This window comes from Temnothorax nylanderi, unplaced genomic scaffold (assembly GCF_030848795.1).
Source record: "Temnothorax nylanderi isolate EJ_2023f unplaced genomic scaffold, tnyl_v1.0 TNYL_tig0001_pilon, whole genome shotgun sequence".
NCBI lineage: Eukaryota > Metazoa > Arthropoda > Insecta > Hymenoptera > Formicidae > Temnothorax > Temnothorax nylanderi.
The window spans coordinates 740209-762938 of record NW_027249063.1 but is presented as its reverse complement, the minus strand read 5'-3'; the positions used below and the strand labels follow the sequence as shown (position 1 = coordinate 762938).

The 22730-nt window shown below is 37.2% G+C and overlaps 1 protein-coding gene across 1 annotated transcript in view; it reads right to left on the bottom strand.

The window, feature by feature from the left end:
• LOC139771392 (uncharacterized) overlaps positions 1-13564 on the bottom strand; it is a 282189-nt gene extending 268625 nt beyond the window's left edge. The window contains exon 1 of the mRNA XM_071704165.1: positions 11947-13564. Coding sequence (XP_071560266.1) covers positions 11947-12018 — 72 coding nt within the window. The 5' untranslated portion in view covers positions 12019-13564. The remainder of the gene's footprint in view (positions 1-11946) is intronic.
• Between the last annotated feature and the right edge of the window lie 9166 nt (positions 13565-22730).

The following is a 22730-nucleotide window of genomic DNA, read 5'->3' as shown; positions in this document are numbered from 1 at the left end:
AATTCGAGACTTCGCGACTCGCGTCGTCGGTAATTGAATGCCTCTTTCATCGTGCGCTCGAATTGCCGTGTCACCGATCGGACATCGATCCCATCGCCGTGTCACGCTCACGACATTGCGTTTTCAGGATCGTGTTAACAATTATAAAGTCTAAACGGATGCAAGCTGATTGACGGCCTTCTTGCGCGGATCGGTCGCCGTTGAAGTCGAACCGACTGATTAACAGACGTAAATTTCACATGAAACGTACAATATCTCGAAGTAGATTTCTAGGTGTAAATAATCGTGATCCTTGCAAGTGTAAAAGGAAAATAAAAACCGATAAAAATAAAAATGTTGACGTTTTAACGAGCCACTTACGGTACTTTGCGAGCAGTAAGACAGATTCGCGTGTCTAATCGCGTTTCACGGATGATAGAGCGAATGAAATCTGTTACCCGAATGCATTATTAAATATAGAATATCCCATAGATGTACGAGTGAAAATTGATAGGCTCGAGATGTATTCGCTTAACATAGATCGTGCGAGAATTGGGCCGCACACGGAAGGAAAGTGCTAGAAATAAGCACCGTAACAAATTCGCGAGTAAAAGTGATACTTATTGGTACTTCCGTTATTCCATCAAACAGTCAATTCACGTGCGCGTATACACCATACATGGAAATTATAATTGATATAATTTCAACATTAAAAAAGATAGGAAATTATTATGTTTATTCGTGGATAGGATATATTTTTTTGTGTCTATAATGAAAAACGATAATATTCGACCAGTTAGACGTGTTTGGATTTATAGCCCAGGTATTTAATTATTTCTACATGAAACAGATTCGAATTATTATAGGAATTCCGAATATAATAAAGTAAAGAAAAAAAAATATTTAAATAATATTTAAATAATATTTAATAAAAAACAAGATATGTTATTAAATAAAAATAAAACAGAAATATTTTTTAAATCTCTAGAAGTATTATTTTACAAGTGTTTCTTTCGATTTGTCTTTACACGTTCAATAAAAAAAAATTTGTGATATCAAAAATTTCTTTATCTAAATATGTATGTTACGGAAGGGGAGATCAATTTAAATTCATATTTAATTTATATATTAATATGATCGAATCTCTATATTTGTAAATGCAATTTTGGTGTAACTTTTCTTCTTAATTAGAGAAAAAAAGAAATAAAAAATAATTTCTCTTCCGCTATATTCTACTCCATTTTCATCAAACACGTATATGAATCTATTCTTATTCATCTTAAAATTCTGAAATTAGGTTGCATCTTGTTTCTACTTTTCTTCAAAGTTCATTGCACTACCGCCCAAAAAAAAAACGTGTGTCCATGAATGTATATGATCTGTAAATGTATGTAAGCGTCTGCAATGTATTGAGCTCGGGTCCGTGGGTTTGTTAAGCCCAAATGACTGTGCAAACCAGTCATCCCTGCGGAAATTGCAATGCAACTGCATTTATAAGCAGCCTGGTGCCACCTGTTGGTTGGTGCTTGTACTAGCACATCTTCTTACGTTTGATCAACAACGTAGAGCTAACAGAAATGCACGTGTACGAATGGATATTGTTAGAAAAAAAAACATTTAATATTTTTGTGTATGCGTATTGTTCAAATAGACACCTTAATTGACCATCGAAAGATATTTCTTTTACATAGTAACAAAAAATTTGTGACGGAAATTATCACCAAAAATGCAGAAATTATCCTACGTTTCCCAAACATAGTATATTATGTCGCAGGAATTTTGTGTAATTCGTTTTTCTGCAAAAAATCCCTTAGAAAATCCACAAAAACCGGAATATTGCAGAATATATTAAGAATATTGTAGAATGAATAAAAAATACACAATTTTACTAGGAAACTTCAGTAATTTTGCAAAATCCTAGGCTCTGTCAATGAAATTGTAAATTGAGATTCTTATTAATTTATATTTATAAATTATATTTATATTTATGTTATATTTATCATTTTTATTCATTCCACAATATCCCGGTTTTTTGCAAATTTCCTAGAAATTTTGCAAAAAACAAATTACACGAAATTACACGAAATCCCTGCGACATATATATTTCAATTTTTCAATATATTATTAATCTTTTATGTACGAATTGCGCATATTGAGTATCGATATCTATGCATATCTATCTAACGTTTTAAACAGATCTACGAGTCAGAATCTCTCGTCTCATCCAAAGTATCAAATTAGTATTACGCAAAAAACTAGAGCGTCTCAGCAGGATCAATGCCCTCGTATATGTGGCGAATGTCCGATTGTACAATCGCGTGCAATAATTACAAGCGCGCATATCACTACATATTACGATTAATAAAAAAAATTTAAGTATCCATATCTAAAAAATAATATAAAAACTAGAGTGAAAAAATTACACTTTATTATTACCTTTTACAATTATTACCTCGTATCGAAGAGAAAAGAAGAGAAAAACTTTCACGTTCAAGCCGATAGTTAATACTTATTTCTCTAATTGTAAGTAGCATTTTTATTAAATATGTAATTAAATGTATGCAAACTATATATAAAGCATGAAATGGACATTTCAGATACTATGCGAAACTAATATAATATACATGTGTAAAAGCTATTAAGCAATTTAAAAATTCTTTTAAAATATAACTTCAGAAAACATTAAATATAAAAAAGAAAGAAAACGCATCAAGTCTTTTTTCTCAAAAATAACGTTCTCGATTCAATAAGATTCGACAGAAATACTAATATTCTATAAAAGTGAAGCAATAAAAATATGAATATAAAATAATATAAAATAAAAGATAAATAAAATCATGAAAAATTAAATATATTTACAAAAATAATAATTTGCAGATTTAACTTAAAATCGATTTTTCTTCTAGAAAAATCTCATGGGATGTGGATCATCAACGAATAAAAATAGTCATCGCGAGACAAGTAACAAGATCAATGCAATATACATACAATGTATATTATGTAATGAATAATCAGGCACACTGGTGTAGGTTGTGTTAATCCCTACATCATTTTAAGCGTTGTACTCGGATTGCATTATTTAATAAATTAGTGTGCATGTTATCGCTTTACGTCAGGGCCTCGCGGCGTGTCAATTGCTCATGGGAAAGAATTTCTTTCACATATTCCGCAATATCGTAGTCTAGGAGGTGAGAAACATTTGTCGTTCTCGAGCGATAGTGAGCTTAGGAAGAAAAATAAGAGACTGTGCGAGGCAACGAGGAAGCACGCGCGTAACCATGCATTATTTATCGCCATCGCTCAGGAAGTTGTTAGGTGGAGCTATAAAGCATTGCATTCGCGAGAGAAAAAGAGAGAAAGAGAGAGACACACCTGGATTTCTTGGCGCGAGGAGCTTCTGCTCCGTGAAAAAAAAAAGAAAAGAAAAAAAATGTCCGCAACAAGTACCGCGGACGCGAGCATAGTGATCGCGAGCCGCGCGTGTGCACTTTCAGCCGCCAGAAAATCTTCGAGTTCGATCGATCATTTCCCAGCGGCTGATATTGTTCATGCGAGCGGCTCCTTCCGGCACGGCGCCTATCATTTATCAGGAAACGAGAATGGGGCCCTGTACTTTTGAATAATTATTACATCCCAGACGAAGCATGCCTCGCGTGTATCGCTTTCACTCGAACTTCGAGTCACAGCTGGGCGAGGTCAGTTGTGCGTGTGATGATTGATCACTACTAAATTCGTACTTGTTGCACATCGTGGGCCGCGCGATGTCCGCTGATAATAATTACAAAGCAGCCCGCCGTATTATCCTAGATCTAATCAAAGCCACGTTGAAAAAACGGCGCGAGAATTACGGCCACGCTTCTCGGATCTGTTTTTAATCCTACATTGCTCATAATTCTTGTGTTTGATAAAAACAGTAAAAGAATTAAAAAATAAAAAAAGACTCAAATGCTTTAATAATTTATCACATTAATCAACTTTTTAACTATTTATTTTCGTATAACTTTTTACGTAATTAATGAAAAGATCAATCTTTTTTCTTTATATATGTTATATTTCCTCTAACTATAAAACAAAGAGTATCTCCAAATATATTATTGAATTAAGTACTCTGCACACAAGCGATAAAAACAGATTTATTAAGAAACATTATTTTGCTCGCAAATTCTAGGTCGTTTAATGAATTTCATGCATGCTTATCGACTGTCGTATCGTTCTAACATAAAGAGTCTCACGTTCTCGTCGCGACAAAAATCCATTGTGAGGAAATTAACACATATGTATCATTGAAGACAGCGGCATTAACGCGCGTATATTCTATGCAAACGAGACATGCGACCGAGGTCTTCGCGATAAGCGTTGCTCATGGTGCATCACGAAGAATGGTTTTTCGGTCGCGAGAAGTCAACCCGACACATCGTTAACGGTACGCCGCGGATTACCGTAAATGAAATTGAATGAAGAAGCGCGCATATCGCTTTTCATGCCTGCCGCAAACGTGAAATTGAATCGAGAAGCGCGCATCTTCGCACGCTGGCGATCCGCAAGAATATTCGGGAAAAGATAGTTATCGCGTACAGAACCGGCGCGGCGGCGCTCCGGAATACAAAAGTATACGTATACGGTAGTGGTACAGCGCGGGATAAAACATCGGCGCGGTCGCACAGTTTTGATAAAAAATGTGCGAGCCGTCTCGAAAAACACGATGGTTGTTTCCTCGTTCCTGCATTCTTCAGAAATGCTTAAAAAGAATTCTACGTACTTGCCGCCAGAATGTCGAATTATCGAATTTTTTCTGATTCCGCATTTTTCATGAGGTAGGCTTGCACTACTTCGGAGTACGTGACTTCAGGTTATTTATCAATGTCTTGTTTCGTTATCTTTTCATCTCCATTATTAAAATCAGAAAGTGTAACAATTATGAGAAGACAGACAGTTATATCAATTTGTATGTGTTCGTTACATTTAGAGGTTTATTTCACCAATTTCATATAACGCGGTAATTAATCAATTTTAATGTGAGAAATATGTGTGCGTGTGTGTATGCGCGTATACGATCTGACGGTATAATGAATCGTGTGAATGCGTACAATCATACCGGGTCATGTATCAAGTGCGTCGCCAAATACAGTGATCTTATAAATTAATATTAATCGTGTGTCTACTCATCTCCGTTATTGACCCGTAGTAATTATTAATTATTACTCATGTATAATTAAACTTTGAATGATTGCACGTCTTTCTCTGCGAAATTGTTAATTATCTGAAATTGACTATACATATGTAACTACTAAGCTATTCATATTGTAATATGTTGTTCGTAAATTAACTTTATAATATTATAAAAATTTAATAAAATGTATTTAGCCAAAAATATACTACAAATTTTGTGATAATAATAAAAATATTAAATACATCCAAACAAACATTTTACCAAATAAGGGAAATAGAAATTTAAATCCACTTAAGATTAATTACCATATCCTATAAGCATACACACACACACACACACACACACACATACCTCCATTTATTTACTACTCCATATCGCTTTCCTCTTTTTGTGAACTCTACTTCTCTTTCTATAATACTATGGATTTAGAACAATGGCCATTCCTGTCATGAAATTACCCTCGTTGCGATTAAGGTTTTTACGTACAGTTCCGGAATTGGCACGGCGGAATTTCCGTTGACAAGGATTTCTCTCGGAAGGTTGTCATACGTGCGTTAAAACGATGCGAAAGGAGCGAGCGTATCTGCGGTGTACTTAGAAAATGGTTTCCACCGTAATTAGGGCACGGAATTCTAAATCGTTTTACTTGAAACACGCTAGATCCATCCAGATAGGAGCACTTTCACGTTTTTGCTCAAACTGAACGGCACTCAGAAAAAGTCATATGAATCTCCATGACTTAGAAACGCGTGACGCTTCAACATGAACGTAATGGCTGTAATGGCATTAAATTCACGAAGACACATGTCTGTATCATCGATTCACGTGTCAAATCACTAGTTCTGATGAGTATGATTTCTTCCTTATTGAAATCAAAACATAACGTTCCGAAATACATTATTGAATAAATTAAAATCCAAAACGCCGACGCACCAAAATAAGCGTGTAAAAACTATAAATTTAACTATATTAATATATTTAACTATATTCATTGTATCGTTGTGCAAAAAATCATAAATTTCAATTATTCCATACTTGCAGCATTTACACTGTTTTTTCTTGCATATTATCATGTATTTTTCTTATATATAAAAGAAAAATGTAGAAAGTTTTCTAAATAGAGAATTAAAAATTATCACAAATGGCCATCATAATCACCCATCACATCTAAATTAATATCATCACTCTGAGACAAGTTTAGATACCGATAAAAAAGAAAAAAAGAAATAATTACGATCGCATAAGAATGCATTAAGACATTAAGTACATTAAACATAAAAACGAATTGGAACATCTGTGTTCTCCTTTTACAAAATAATTTCTTTCTTGCGACCTCGTCCTCGCCCAACTCGTTATCGTGTAACAACACAATAACGATATTTAATCCAGGCAACGAACCGCAACGCAATGAGTGACAGCTTAAAGAAACCTCGGGAAAGACTCATTTTTAATTTAGCAGAGTTTAATTCTGGGACGTCGTTTTTCGATGAAATTTGCATGTTACTCTCGTCACGCAAACTCGGCTGTCTTGAAATGCGCTTGTTTAATTAACGGCGAAAGTGAATGAAATTCCGCGCGGCGCATTATAACGTAAAGTAGAAATCATCGGGCTATAAAATAATATTGTATGACGCGGGATAATAAATATATGAAAAGCCCAGAATTAAAATCTGTCAAACTAAACATTCACGAACTTTACTATAAATAAACATTCCATTTCAATATAAAATTATGTAAACCATGTTATTTTAATAAAAAAACAATAGAGACATATTGAAAACTTAAAATTCAAGATACATATCTGATGCTTATGTTCTCTTAAAAAACAAATGCTTTACTTATCAATACTTATTTAAAGAAAAGTTTTAATGGTAAAAAATTGTACACGTCACGATTAAAGTGACAATGATAGAAAAAAGAAAAAAGAGAAATATCGTGTATTATATAAATTGCAAGACAAATTCCGGTTTCAATAAGTTGGATATCGGAATAGATCAGCCTCCTACGTGTCGATGTAAAGTCACGTAGCAAGATTATGCTTCTTTAAGAGAAGAGAGCCGATAAAAGCGGGATACAGTTTACATCGCCCGGTTTCGCGCTGGACCAAAGGAGAGGGAGAGCGCGAAAAATGAAATTTAAAGGACAAGGAAGAGCGGGAGAGGAGGAGAGAGTGGCCACGGTTGTATTTATCACTCGGAGATCCCGAAGACTGCACAATGCGAAACACGAGAGAGAGCCAAGCGAGCGGTCCGTAGAAACGAGACGCGATGTGGTGCAGGTAGATTTATGGGTGGCAACGGCGAAGGGGACAGGGACGGGGAAAGGGGGATGGAAACGCAAGGAGGGGGCAAAGGGGTCCAGTCGAGGAGAGAGAGACCGTGTTTGTGTCGCAGGTCAGCGGCGCGGTTCAGGGTCACGCGGGGACCGACTGGCGGCCGGACTAGCCTAACGTAACCCGACTCGAGCAACCGCAAACTAAATTGCACCCTCGCATCTCCCTTCCTTCGTTCTTTTCCTAAACTCCCACCGTTCATACCTCCTGGCCCTCCCGCTGCCACTGACGGAGCACCCTAGTGGACCCCGACGTCACGCGAGCACGCAGCATTAAAATTTATTAAGCTGCTCTGACAAATACGACGTCTGTTGACTGACGATCACACGGTGACTTTATCTTTTCATGTAGATTAATTGGGTAATAGCCCGTGCAACAAATTCGCAGTTTTTAATATATTTCGGAAATCCACAGCACATAATATACCTAGTCGTACACAATACAACAGTAGAATATTTTAATACTAAAAACATAAGAACAAGTTCTTTATATTCTTGTATTTTTGTATTGTTTCTTTATATTAAGTTAGAAGAACTTAGAGTGCGTATCTTTTGATAATTAATACATTTCCCATTTCTTTCATTGTACACTCGGAATCTTTAAAAATTATTAGTTTCAAATACCGAACAGATTACCATCTGCTTTGTATATTTATAATCGCGATAAACTGCTTATACCATCGCTCTGTTAGCACGATCTTGTCGGGAGATTCAACAAAGATACTGTCAACGTTCAAGAGATACAATCTAAACAGTCGGCAATTATAGACTGTACGAAGGCGTGTTTGTCGCGAGCCCATTGCGACACGGTGATGAAGTCATCCGCCGATTGCAAATAGGGGATTACACTCGCTCTTACTTTCAATTATCTAACACCTCATATACCTTTCCGTTAGGTCGCTCTCACAAAGCGTATGTAAAATGAAAGAACAGTACCTATCTATTTAGTATGTCAAAATGTGTGACAGGATAAAATTAAATTTGTCTTTCCATCCAATTCTGTACAATATTTAGAAAATTAACACACATTGTTATTGCATATTTATTCCAGAAAAGATAATAATTTTTTATTATTAAATACTTGATTAACGCATTCTCCGAAATATTTTCGGGTTTGTGCACAATTTGTGAATCATTGAGTATTATTCAATGATACGTTGAAAAGCGAAGGACAAAATATATCTTTCACTGCTATTGCGGTAACGTGGTGTAACAGCTTATTGAGAAACTCACGAAAGATAAGTAACAGAAGCGAGAAATAATATTAGATATTCGTGCAAAGCGTGACTGCCCGATGTTTGTTTAACATTTCCTCTCTGGATAAAACCTCATTTATTACCGTACAAAAATCTTAATCATCTGAGTAACTGAACGCACCGTAAATTGAAGTGCAACATTTTCTCCCCTATCTGTTAGCTTTAGCCCTTTCCTTCCGTGAAATTTATCGGCCGGGTGTGTCTCATTAAATGTTGACCGGAATGAAATACAATTCGCCGATCGATCAAACGCACGAAAGTCAATGATATAACCGTGTGTTAAAACAATGGAACGAAGGAAAAAACAGCCAGAATACACAGACGATAGCATTATCAGCAGAAAAAAATAGCAGAACATGAATTGCAAGGTTAAATGCAAATATATGTAATATTGTTATTCAAAAGTATGTTAATTATTAGTATAAGTAAACTCACATTGTCATGCCCGTATTTTTCATGTATCAATTAACACTTTTATTAATCGTTATTGTGATGTTTTAATCTGATTGACTGTCAATTAATTTCTGATTATGTTAGAATGGCTAGTTATCTGATAAAACAAATCTATTTTCTAATTATAGTTATAGTTTTCTAATTACAGTCATTTCTAGTTATAAAACGTATAATTAAAAAAACTATAAATATCAAAAAATTAATGGTAAACGTGGCCAGATATATTCTACAATAGAATAATGTTTGAAGATAATGATTTAAGATATAGAACACGATTAGATACAGAACAAGATTAATCATAATTGAAAGTAATCATCAATATATATATATATATATATATATACTTTTCTCCGACCCTATATATATATAATAGAAATTAAAAAGAGCGGATGCAAAATAAAGAATAAAAGAACAGTAGAATAACTTTCTCGATAATAAAAGCACTCGTTTTATACACCGTTATTGTTTCGATCACTTAAAAACGTTATAAATATAATGACCGTTGCAATTCTTGTGCATTGCTCGCGGGTGCTTTCCGCTTTGTTATGTCAATTATGTAGACTGTTTTCGAGTATCTACCTATCTGGAGTGATTATCGGCCGCACACGACGTGCGCCACGCGCTTTTACGAAGGTCAGTATATCGTGGTGTCATGCAATTATTAGAATGCAACTACGGCTAATACCAATGTGGTAATAATAATTGGATAATTATTGGTAGGGGCAGCCACGTTGCTGCACCTTTTCCAACTTTTTGTACCGTTACTGTAGCTCGATTTATCATGATCGACCAAATGGTAACGCGTTCCTTAATCGTTTCCATCGGAAGTATAAAGCTTGCATCGATGAAAAAAAGTTTTCTATGCATTTACATACTACATGCCTTTAGGCTTGCTGCTTTTTTCCTCAATTGTAACCCGAATGTAACATAAATGCAAAGAAAGCAAATGCAATGACGTAGCAATTAATAAGAATATGAAACAATGATATGAAAAATATTATAATATTCTGGAAATATCAGTAATTAATTTAAATGTTGCTATATCGGTTATTATATCTCAAATTTTTGGATGAGAAATAATTTTTAGAGAATACGGTATATTGTTTATTAAAATTCTACAAGACTATAGACATCTACTTTACAGTACAACGGCGTCATAAATGTCTTCCTACTTGAAGAGAGCCGCGTCCGAATCAATTAATAGATACCTACCATTATTTGATCTATTATTTTACTCGGACACGCGGCTCTCTTCAGGTGGGAAGGTATTAAATGACGCCATCTGCACATCGCATATGACGATTTCAATAAAATTAATAAAAATGGATGAACTTTTCATCAAACAACTAATGTTCAGTCGTGAATACGTAGTTATTTCTTTCGCAATTAAACATCATAAAAGATTTCTAAGAATCGTTCGTGGTAAGTAATTGGCGAGGAAGACTTCTCTAATATTTTAATTCATTCTTGACGAAGTCAAGAAAAATGCGCGCGAGAAATAAATGAAATCCAGGCATGTATATGTATACACACACACACACATCCCAGTTGCGGAAAGGACTGCTAACGACGGTAATTATCAATTGAAAGCGAGTTTCCGCCGGGCATGGAGCGATGCCTAATTGCATAATCCGTATGCTGCCGCGATCGTACCGCGGTTATCCGGCACTAGAGTCCAGCCGCAAACTATCAACCTTGACGATCCGAGGTAGCGAGGATGCGCGTTCGCACACGCAGCATCTCGCGTTCATCTCGCGCCGTTCGCATTTGCACTCGCACGATATCGGCCGACCGAATAAACCTAAAAATTACACGTTCACAAAACCTCTTTAGGAAATGAAACAAACGGATGAAAAAATGAGAACAAAAAAAGATACAAAACGTGTAATAGAAGGTATAGGAATTAAACCTCACTCACTTATTAATTTCTTAAATGGATTAATAATCCCCTTTAAAATTCACTGATTTTAATTAAACTATTGATCATAATATTAATGTGAATAAAACAATTAATAATAATATGTCGATTAATATTAATAATTTTGTGCTATTAATTATAATGATAATCAGTCATCCTTATGATAAAATGTTGCAGGGATCGCACATTTTCAGCTGTATTCTATTTCTGGAATAAAATGCAAGCTTGTAAACAGTGTCTTTTTCTTCGAGCCTCCGCGCATGAAAACTTAATCACGGTCTTCTCCGATACACATCCATTTATATCCATTTATATCCGCGTAAAAAAATAATAGTTATGACCGAAATGAAAGCTGATAAACGCAAAGGCCGGTCGCGTCTTCTCTCTACGATCGCAACAAATCTGCGCTTTGTGCGTACCTATTTCATAGCATTATTATTATTCATTCTTTTAAGCCCATTTATTTCAGGTTTGCAGAGGGTGCTTATTACGTTCCCCTCCCCCCGCAATTAAAGGATTATAATCTACGATGTCGAGCTCTTGAAAATTCAGCGCCGTGGGCTCGAAGGAAAGCCAAGCGCGGTGCCGCGCGCGCACGTACAATAGGTGCTCGCTCTCGTCACGTGCACTTTCTACATTTTTTTACGTTCAAAGAGAAACAAACGTAGCTTACTACTTGTTAGATGTGAGGGGGGGGGGGAGGGAAGAAAGACGAAAGGGTCGGGACATAAGTGGCGTAAAAAGATATACAAGTAATGCGAGGATCGCCGACTCGCCATATGTGTGAAGTTAGTACCGTCATTTTATTTAAAAAAAATAAAAATAAAAATTGGACTCACCGGCAGATTCCTGATGCCCAGCCGCACCTTGGAGTACTTCTTCATGAACACTCGCCAGAGCACGTAGGCCATGGCGACGGCGACGGCAACGGCGACGATGACGATGACGACGAAAATCGGCGCCGTTGTCTCGGACAAACCCGCCGTCTTCGCGGCCGGCGATTCTTCCCCCCGCCTCGATGAAACCGTCGTCAGAGACAACGTTCGTCGCGCCACACGCGAGCCGTTCGGCCGTCGAGAATCCACGGCATCGCGGACGACATTCGCGACACGATTTACGCGCGACCGGAATCGCGGAAGGCGCCGCCGGCCTTCACGCCGAACGTTCCGCGCGGACGTTCACGGGCTACGATTCACTGTCCCTTTTTGAGGGGGGAGGGGGAGGTTACTCCAACTGGCTATGGAGTAGGAAGGCTCCTCTAACTCTACCCTTGGATTATCTGACGCACAGACACAAAAGTCTCTTGAACCATGTACATTCCGAGATTCACAGTCCCGCGGATTTCGAGGTTACGTCACGATCTGCGGACGCCGACGTCGCGCGTCGCCGCGACGCGTATCGAACTCGATCGTTTTTCTTTATTTCTTTATACGTTTGGGACAGGCTTGTGGTCTCCAGTTTTTTACACAAACTCAATCGGGAAAATCCAACTAACATACGCTCGATCGGAAGTACGGACGATCAGCCCGGCGATAGCTAATTTCGTTTGCAGACGCGACGCGACGGTTCGTCTACCGGCGCGGGCGGTTCGAAGTTCGAACCCACCCGACGGCGGCGACGGGATTGACGATCGTCGTGTGCGAATCGCAGACCGTCACGAGTCACAAGTTACGCGCACCGATGACCTCCGCTCGCGTCACGCGTCGCCGCTCGGTCTTTCGAATCTAAACACGTCAACGGCGACGAACTTCGCACGGCCGACCGCGGGGCTGCTGCTCGCGCGCCGGCATGGGCACCTCGAAATCCGCTCCGCTCGTGTCAACCTTCACCGCGATGCCGGCCGCGCTCGCGGCCAACTTCGCGCGATTACCTCGCGATACGGAGTACGGAGTACGGGAGGATGCGCGATCACGAAAATACACACGAATGAATGCCCGCCGATCTTTGTACGTCACCGGACACTGTCCACGGATAAATAACGTTCACTGTTCACTCCTTCACGGGATCCTCGCCACTCTCACACGACTCGTCCGCGATCGCGGTAGCTCGCGTTGATCGATGCCCGGAAGAGTCGCGTTTCACACTCGACGCTTCCGAATGGCCGTGCGCCTTCGCGTAATCCAACGTACGTCTCACAATTATCCGCACAAACACACGTCGCGATTCAAGTCGAGCGTTAGTCAAAGTCGTCAGAGGGGCTGCGCACGTGATGATCGCGACGAGTAGTACCTCGCTCCTGCGACTTCCCGACCTTCCCGTCACTCGCGTCCGACGGGCGCGCTCCTCGGCGGCCACCTTTCGCCGACTCGATTACTCCGATTCATCCTGACGCGAAAAATCGTTCGGCGTTCTGTTGTCGTGCCACGATAATAGCGCGGGTTTTCACGGGTCACGCTGATCGAAAGTATACTCCGTACACTCCGCGCGCCCGCCGGCGTCCGCTGCCGCGATGTAACTGACACGCGACACACGCAACCGGCGCGGTACGCTCTCGCGAGTCGCGACCGCCGCCCCCCCCCCCCCCCCCCCGCCCGCCTGGCCCGCCACGAGCCGTTGGCGAGCGCTGCCTGCTTTCGTGGAACGCGACGAAACGGAATATCTTGAATGAAGCGCGCACGCACCTGGGCGTCTCGTTATCAGTTGAAAAATCTTTGAGACTTTCCGTTAACACTACCGGCGTTTGTTACTTCTCCGATTGTTCGGAGTAATTCGCGCGGAACGTTTTTTGCGCCTGGTATCTAAACAACTTTACTCCATAATTTAAAAATGTTAGCCGTTGATGTAATTGTAAGAATCACAAAGTGCTTTTGTCGATCGCAATAAAAGTGCAAATTATAGAAAAATTGTGAATTAGAAATTTCAGTTTGATATAACTTAAGATTCAGAATAGTTTCTTCTTGTGGAAAAGGATGATATTCGCGAGAACATTGCAGAAAAACATTCGTGATCTTCGTTACTCGTGTAGGAGATATCAATTAAGATTATGCACGATACAAGTATAATCGATATAATCAATCGAATACAAACTACATAATCGTATATAATCGAAAATTAATTGATCTTAATAATATTTCGCGCGCGTGATGAGATCTTTCAAATTCCAAAGATTGAACTTTGCTTTTCTAGCTCTTTTATTTGTATACAAAATATAATTACATGTATTAATTTCAATAAAAGAAATTCTTTTTCTATTGATAAAAAATTGATTTCCTAAGGAAAATAAGCGCTAAATTAAAAAGTGTGCCCCATTAGAACAAAACAAATAATTTAGTAAGAAACATAATAAAATCGCGGATAAATAAAATAACTATATCCCTTTTTAACAGCTTTTTTCATATATTGTACCAAAATTTTCTTTTTACACTATTTTATTATTTTTATCGGTACTTAGAATTTAATCGCAAAATTAAATATAATTGCAAAAAAAAAATAATGAGAGAATGGATATAGGTAAGATTTAAGCAAGAAATACTCAGGTTATTTTTCAATGAATGTTAAATAATAGGATATGGTAGAAACGATAGAAATGCTGACGCTAAAAAATTATGATTAATTGCAAATGAAACGAGATAATATGCCAAGCATGCTAATGGCTTACAAAATTGTTATATACGTACTTTATAAACTTCTATGAAAATAAAGACATTTTCATTGCGATAAAAATCTATCATTCGCAAAAATGCACATGGTTGTGTAACCATTCTAAATATTTCATATATCACGAGATCAACGAGATATATCACGTTATAAATGAAGGAAAAAAAAGATAATAAAAATAAATACGACAACGCACGTGCAAACGCAAAAAAAATAATTAAATTTTTGTGACGCGTTTATCCGGAAAGATTAAAAAAAGAGGAGACAAGAAGAAATTCATATTTTCTTTTTTTTACAAGACAAGAGTATTCGAAAGATAATTCCAAAATAACATCTGCGAATCTGTAATTATCGAATGCAAAAATACTAGTAGTCAGAACATGAAAAGAATATGACGAATATCAGTGAGGCATTGAGATTTTCCGATATCGAACATGTTTATTGCTCTTTACTTCAACATTCTTTTAAGCTTTGCTCTATTTATGTTGGATGTTTGATTTTGTATGTATATGTCTTGTCTTTTGTGGAGAGAGATATATTCGGTGTCGCGATATCTAACTTGAAATATATAACACTCATATAACAGGTTATTATTCGAGAGGATTATAAACGCGTCACAAAAATTTGATTATTTTCTTTTTACGTCTGCACGTACATTGTCGTATTTATTTTTATTATCTACTTTTTCATTTATAACGTCATACACAGAGAAAAAAATTATGTTGTATCAACAGCATTAGTCTGTCTAATTAGAAATAACAATAACAGTATTAACCCTTAAATGCCACCCGGGGTCCAGCAAACCCCAGACCCTTTAGAATGATATATTTTCAAATGTTCCCGCCAAAAATGGAGCTTATATTTATTTATTTATTATTTTTTATTTTTTTGATTTTGGAGCCAATATTTTAACTGTTGGCGATCTTAATTTTTTATACTATGTTGAAATTGAAATTTTAACAATATAAGCATTTTATTCTTTTTTCTAAGCCTTGAACAACATTGAAAATAATTTTCATAATTAAATATCAAAAAATCAATAAGTAAGGAGACATTTTTCATGCTGGGGTCTTTTAGACCCCATGTGTCATTTACGAGATTCTTGAGAGGTGTGGCATTTAAGGGTTAAAGAGTGAAACAATACTTATTTTATCAAAACAAAAAATGACGTATTGAATTAACACGATTATTTTCAATTAGACTAATGCTGTTGATACATCATTTTTTCTCCGTGTACATCTCGTGATACATGAAATATTTAAAATGGTTACACAAAAATTTGTTACTACATGTACTTATTCGAGAGAAATTGAAAACCGCCTTTCGTAATGTTAATGCAAATTACCGTTATGAATTTTGTAGACTTTTGGAAAGATAATAGCACATTTCCTGCACATAAAAAAATTAACTTCCGAGAATGAATTAAGCGAAAATTGCTGCGAAGAAGAATCGACAAATTCTTTTGTTCGTATTCCCGAAACAGATATAGTTTCAAATATTTGCACGTTTAGTTCTGACACGACAGGAACAAAACGATGGTGTGACAAAATGCTCCTCATATTTCGCAATTAGCATTAATGCTATTCCGCATTTTCGCTTCCTCGCACGCCACGTCCAATCTTTTATTTCCGCGACTCTTTTATGTTCAGCCGCCGTTATTGCAACCTGTGTGCCACATCGCGAATGCACACGTGCGCCATAAAGAGAGTAAAAACGTGCGTTATACACTTATACAAGCACGCACCTCCACCCCACAGAAGACAATGGGTGTGCCTTCTTCACGTGACGGCCACGTGAGCACCCTCGAAAAGGGCTTTCCCGTTCCCTGGCGTTCATTCATGCAGCAGGTCGGCTCGTGCCGTGGGCGACGGTGATGACCCTAGACTTCTCCGACCGAAAGTCGAGAAGAACCGGGACTGGTTACGAAAAAAGGGCAGAGAAAACGTACAGATCGGCCTGATGTACCGTACAGTTCAACCGAATTAAAAGAGGTTGCCGCATCATTTTTGCGCGAATTCCAAATATGTCCGACGAGATAGTATCCAAGATTATAAGATATAATTAATTTTCGTAAATATACACGTTTTCTGCAAAGGTAAAATGTAATGAGACGTTTACGAGAGAAAGGGACAGAGAGAAAAAACATTCTATTTAGAAACATAAAAAATGCCTTAAAAATATCAAGCTTTACAAATGAAATACAATACACTTACGCACAAACGAAAAGAGTATTTACTTCATAAATTAAGAATATGGTAATCTTTTTTAATTTATTATTTTCTGCTAAATTTTCATAGATATAAATGATTAATGATTAGGCTTATCTCGTCTGGATAGATATATCCATTTCTCTGTTTCCTTTAATCAAAATCTTATAAAATCTTTTTATTACGCAATGTTACCTATGTGTATATCGCTATAATCATATCTCATCTCACGATACACGATTCAGAATGTTCTTCAGAAAGATCGCGATATCGGACGATACGATCGTGCATGGCATGTTTAATGGTCGAACAATCGTTTTTCTGCCCTGTATTCTCTGATCGAGAATCTAATCTGACAATTACTTAATCGTCAATTTATTTCGATATAGCGACAGGCCGGATCCGCGATGTGGCGCGGCAATTATTTTACTTCCCGCTTTCGTGGCGAGCGTGATCACGCACGGCGCGCAATTGCTGCCCGAGATCGCTGTGCCGCATTAATCGATCTTTCTGTCGGACACAGCATGCGCGCACGTTAGAAGTACACTCGGGCAGAGTTAAGTAGATGTCAATGCGTTCCCACGTGTCCGTGTCTCGTCCAGCGGCCACTTTCGTGCCCGGGATACTTATAAAAAAAAAAACAGACGTCTGTCATTTCGCAACCGCCGCCTTTCCGTATAGCGAGAGCGATACCTCGATCGGCCGACCGATCCTCGCAAGTCGTAATTACTGTCCAATGAGTGTTACGCCTCTGGCGGCCCTATGAACCATAAAATATTTTACATTCTAGCCATATTAAGAATGGTCCTTTTTTAAGCATTTTCAGATTTTTCCGCATAATGCATATGTCCTTTAAAAAAAAAAGCAAATAAACTAGAAATCTTTATCCCTATGCGCGTGAAAAAATATGATGGTCCTAATCGTGCTCTATTTGTGGAGGAAAACGCGAGTAATTAAAGAGCGAATTAAAATGTAATGTATCTTAAGAAAGATATATATACTTGACTGTATCACGTATGTATCTATGTGTTTGTGTATCGCGCTGAAATCGTAACATATAACACGAATCGTGAATCATTGACCAAGTTTGTTGAGCAAGAGGGGTTTGCCGTGAACGTGCAGCACCAAGAATTGACGATAGATAATGCGAGAGAAAGAGATCGTGTTATCGCGATCTCGCGATGGACACGACCGGGTTACCCGAGGTTAATCTAACAGCGTGGTGTATGTAACGACAACAATTATCCGATCAAGCGAAATTCTGACATGCATATTGTTATCTTGCGAAAGCATTTATGTGCTCAGAAGATCGCTCATTATTAAATGCGTCAATTCAATATCGTCTATCAAGAATCACGATTGTTCCACTTTAAATCGACATTTAATCTACTTTTAGCTTTCATTTTTCTACTTTACTGTTATATATGCATCAAGTACCATGTAAATCATCGCAATTAAAAAGTCAGATTTAATGTCATTACTTAAATTTTAAAAGTCTTAAAGTGTATCATGCAACATACTCATAATCAGAATAAAGTTTTATATCTTAACCCGGCGTTATATATATAAGGAAAAAATATGTCACACCATTACTAAAGTGAGATTTATTAAATCTAATCAGGTAATCTAAAGCTTAAATCGTAATAATATTTCAAGAATATTTTAAATTAAGTTTAGTCCTTTTTTGGACTCAAATTATAGCCAAATTATAAAATTGTTAAAATTATTCCAAAACCTTTTTTTATTGTAATAATACTCACAGAGCAATTGTGAAAATAATTTGTCCGTATATGTGGACAAAATGAGATCAATTTATCGACCAATGAACCTGTAAACATTTTTAATTCCAAAATTTACGGTTCTCGCTCTGAACCCTTTGAATTATGGCACTTCATATTCTCTGCCACGTTTGCAAACTCGTCGTGTATCGCATTATGCTACACACGATGCGCAGGTTTTGCACACGTTACACTTTATACGTGTCCTGAGTCCACGGCCACGGTACTTACCCCCGGTATAAGGTTACAACGAAAATAACGAAGAAACGTTCGACGCAGACGTACGGCCGACTTAACAATTAGGATTTACCGTTCGCCTCGTTCTCGTAACGTAAATCTCTCCGAAAACGCGGAGAAACGGCGCGCAGGCTGTAAAATCATCTTTATCGAATCTTTCGCAAGCGGTATCCCTTTTTCAGCTCATCGAAACGGCGCGTCGGACTTGCAGCGACGATGCTAAAGAACGTCCAACGATATGTGACTCAAATAAAAATGAGATTTTTCCTTCTTATTTTACACATTACCGGACATGCGTCTTTCCTTTGCGTTTAATTTGTTATTTCCTTCTTAAGACATATAATAGTAATACTGATTCACATTTAAGCCGGATATCAAATGCGATTATCTAATGCTGAACCCGCTTTAGACGATCTGTAATTTGTGTCAGAATTCAAGATAGAATTCTACTTATAATTTTATGTATCACGTAATACAAACAATATTTGCAGAATCAGAAATGCAGCGCATAAAATATCTATATGTCCAAATGCACACATATATCAAAATAGTGCTTTTCAGCATAAAACTGGAAATAGAATTTTATCTTGAAATCTAATGTAAATTATAGATCTCTAAAGTGTATTTTAATCTTTATGATTAAATAAAAAACGATCTATACCTTGTTAGTCGAATAAAATTCAAGATTGAGGAAGAATATATTTTATGGTGTAAATTTGCCTATCTGATCTTCAATGATTGTTTACAATATGTATATTTTCTGGTAGAAAAAAGAGTCAAAAGAGTTGTTGTTTCCATTTAGCGTATGCGTAAAATTACGATGTAGAAATATAAAACTCTAGCTTTTTAAGCCCGTCACGCTCGTTAGAAATTTACCCGGGTCAAGTACACGATGCAAAAAATGAACATTTCCGCAATTTACAACGCGACTGCGGTTGCATCTGAAGAGTCACGCGTGCCAGTTTACTAACGCACTTACGCGTTACCAAGGACTGCATGCGCGGAGAAGCGCGGACAGTTTTACATAGTTTTACGCATCCCCGAGCCGCGATTATCTGCGGAAACGTCTGTGGCTTCATAAATGAAGGATCAAAACGTGTGTCACGTTTACGGTAATCTAAGGTTACTGACATTAAACTTGCAGTTCATGGTCACTGTAATAAAATTTAACGAGATTTATATGCACTTTTATATATTTCGAATATTAAACGATATTTGCAAAACATTGCCGCGTTATCAAATAAATAGTATACACTTAATTTATTGTGGCAGTACTCTACAAACCAAGCCGTGGCTTCACTTGCCGTGTTTATGCAATCGAAAATAAGCTAAAGTGCTTTTTTTTACCAGAAAAACGTTCAGCAACGGTGTCAAGCTTTGGTCCGATATGCAGTTTAACTTGAGCATTCGAAGAATACTTACACGACAATCTCTACACATTCGCCTTCCTGTCAGTGCTCATATCCTTGATACCCAAATTATATCGTATGAAAAAACACTTTATATCAAATTTTTACAAGTGTTTCTTCTTCTCTGATGTTATAAAATGTGATTATTTTTATCACGCATTTTCTTATATATATTTTTTTATATATTGGTTTGTTAAAATATTTATTCCGGAATTGTGGCGATGCTGCTACGTTCTTCCTCAGCAAGAAATCGTCGATATTTCGTTGGACGGATACTAAACGCCGCGCGTCGAACCTCTCGCGGATTTCTACGATCCTGTCTATATCGAGGCAACATTTACGGCGCACGTTTTTTGTTGCTCGCGCGATGTAACGTTAAGCCATCAAGAGCCTGTATATGCATACGAAGACTTCGAGAGCCTTTGTCCTCCGCATTCATTCCCGCTCGCAAAGTTATTTTCTTTCTCTTCGTTTTTTTTGCAGCGTCGTATATAGAGCCGGAGCAAACGCGCTACATTCGCCGCGTGAACGCACGCACTGACGAAGCCGCGATAGGACAAAGAATAGCTTAATGAACGAAGAAGCGGTAGAAGAAAAAACAAGACAAAAAAAGCGAGAAAAAACGGCCGAAGAGATTCACGGCTGATGACTCGTTGCAAAAAGAAGGCCACTGGTCGACTATACCGATTCGAGATACAGATAACCCTCGTATAACGCAGTAGTTAAGTTCCTATAAACTCGTATGTAACGTCGTATAATATGCGAAACTATATTATGCGGGACTAAAAACCAGGTCAATATTCACAAGAGAGGAATATAGAAACGTTGAAAAATTAGATTTAACATAATATATATTTTACAAGGTCTTTTCCCTGCACTGCATATAAAAGCAGCACACGAACACTGTATTATGCGAAAATATCGCAATTCTTTAAGGTAAGCGTTACGTAACTTGTAAAAATTTAGGAAAGTATTTTTATCTTACCAGTAACACTTATAAATTACTATTTATCTACCTATAACATTTTACTTGAAATAACTTTTATAATAATAAAGTTATTTGTCATACCATCGAAATAACAAAAATATTCGTACTGACCTATACTTGAGTCACACTTTCGGTTTCGTTTCGCCGATTTTACTGAATTTTTTACGAACCTGCCATGTGGGCGAGATGGGCCGGCGCGTATGTATCACAGGATGCAAATCGTGGTGCAACGGGATAAAGCTTAATGTCTTTGTCCTTGCGAATCTCGCTGAACGGCGCCACGCCCTCGTCGCAAATTGGCGTTTGCTTTTTGCCCTCACAGACACGCATACCCATATACATACACGTGCAACTATACTGGGCGATAAAGACGTAACGTTGCGCTCGATTATAGCGTTGCTCGTGGGTGCGATAATGCTGCACGCACCATGGGCACGAATTCATTCCGCTTGAGCCGAGACGTGAGTGTCGCGTCGCTCGGTTCTTATAAGGATCGAAGAAAAAAACACTTGCTACCCTATCTCGAATTTCACGATAATAAATGATGAAACATTGATAGTTTCCAGTCTTGAATGGTCGAATGATGACACGGCGATTTTTGCTTGATTTTATTAAGATAAGATGTATCAAATGTATCAAGGAGCACGAAGGAGTATAAGTGTGAATTTATCAATTTCTATTTATATAAAAAAATAAGCTCTATAAATTATAGATTAAAATCTAATTGAAGCGCTTAAATATTAATGGCGTAATGCAGCAAATAAATTTATGTATGAATATCAAAAGATCGAACTATCTTGTTGACGTTTAATCCATAATGTCAGATCTCTAAACTAAACAATAGACATATTACTACCATGCTTTTCGGTACTAAAATATACATGTCTTTTTTCAAACACTCCCGTAAAAAAGACATCGTTATTTTCGTGTATCTTATAATTCACGATATACAAAATAGTGTCTGCTAATTTTATTGTATCAGGTTAAAGTTTAGTTTGCTATGTCTATATAACAGGCTCCAACAAATAATATTAATAGCAATATATTTATTATTGTTTAATCTCTCTATGGAAAATTTTACAACGTAAAGATCATTGTAAAGCACTTTTATATATACCTTAATTTTTTAAATATTTAAATATTTTAGTATGTTTAAGTATCTACGAAGTGTGTTTAAGCATCAATAATTCATTAAGTGCACAGACTTAGAAAAATTTTGTCATCGACATCAATGATATCGGAATTCACTATATATTTAAATATTCATATTTATATAATTGATCGTAGGTACTATATATAAGATATTGCAAACTTACTACAAACTCGCTGTCATACGTGCAATAGCTGCGTTACAGATATTAATTGTATATGTCTCCGCTGAAAAAGTGCTCTTCTATAAATTAACAA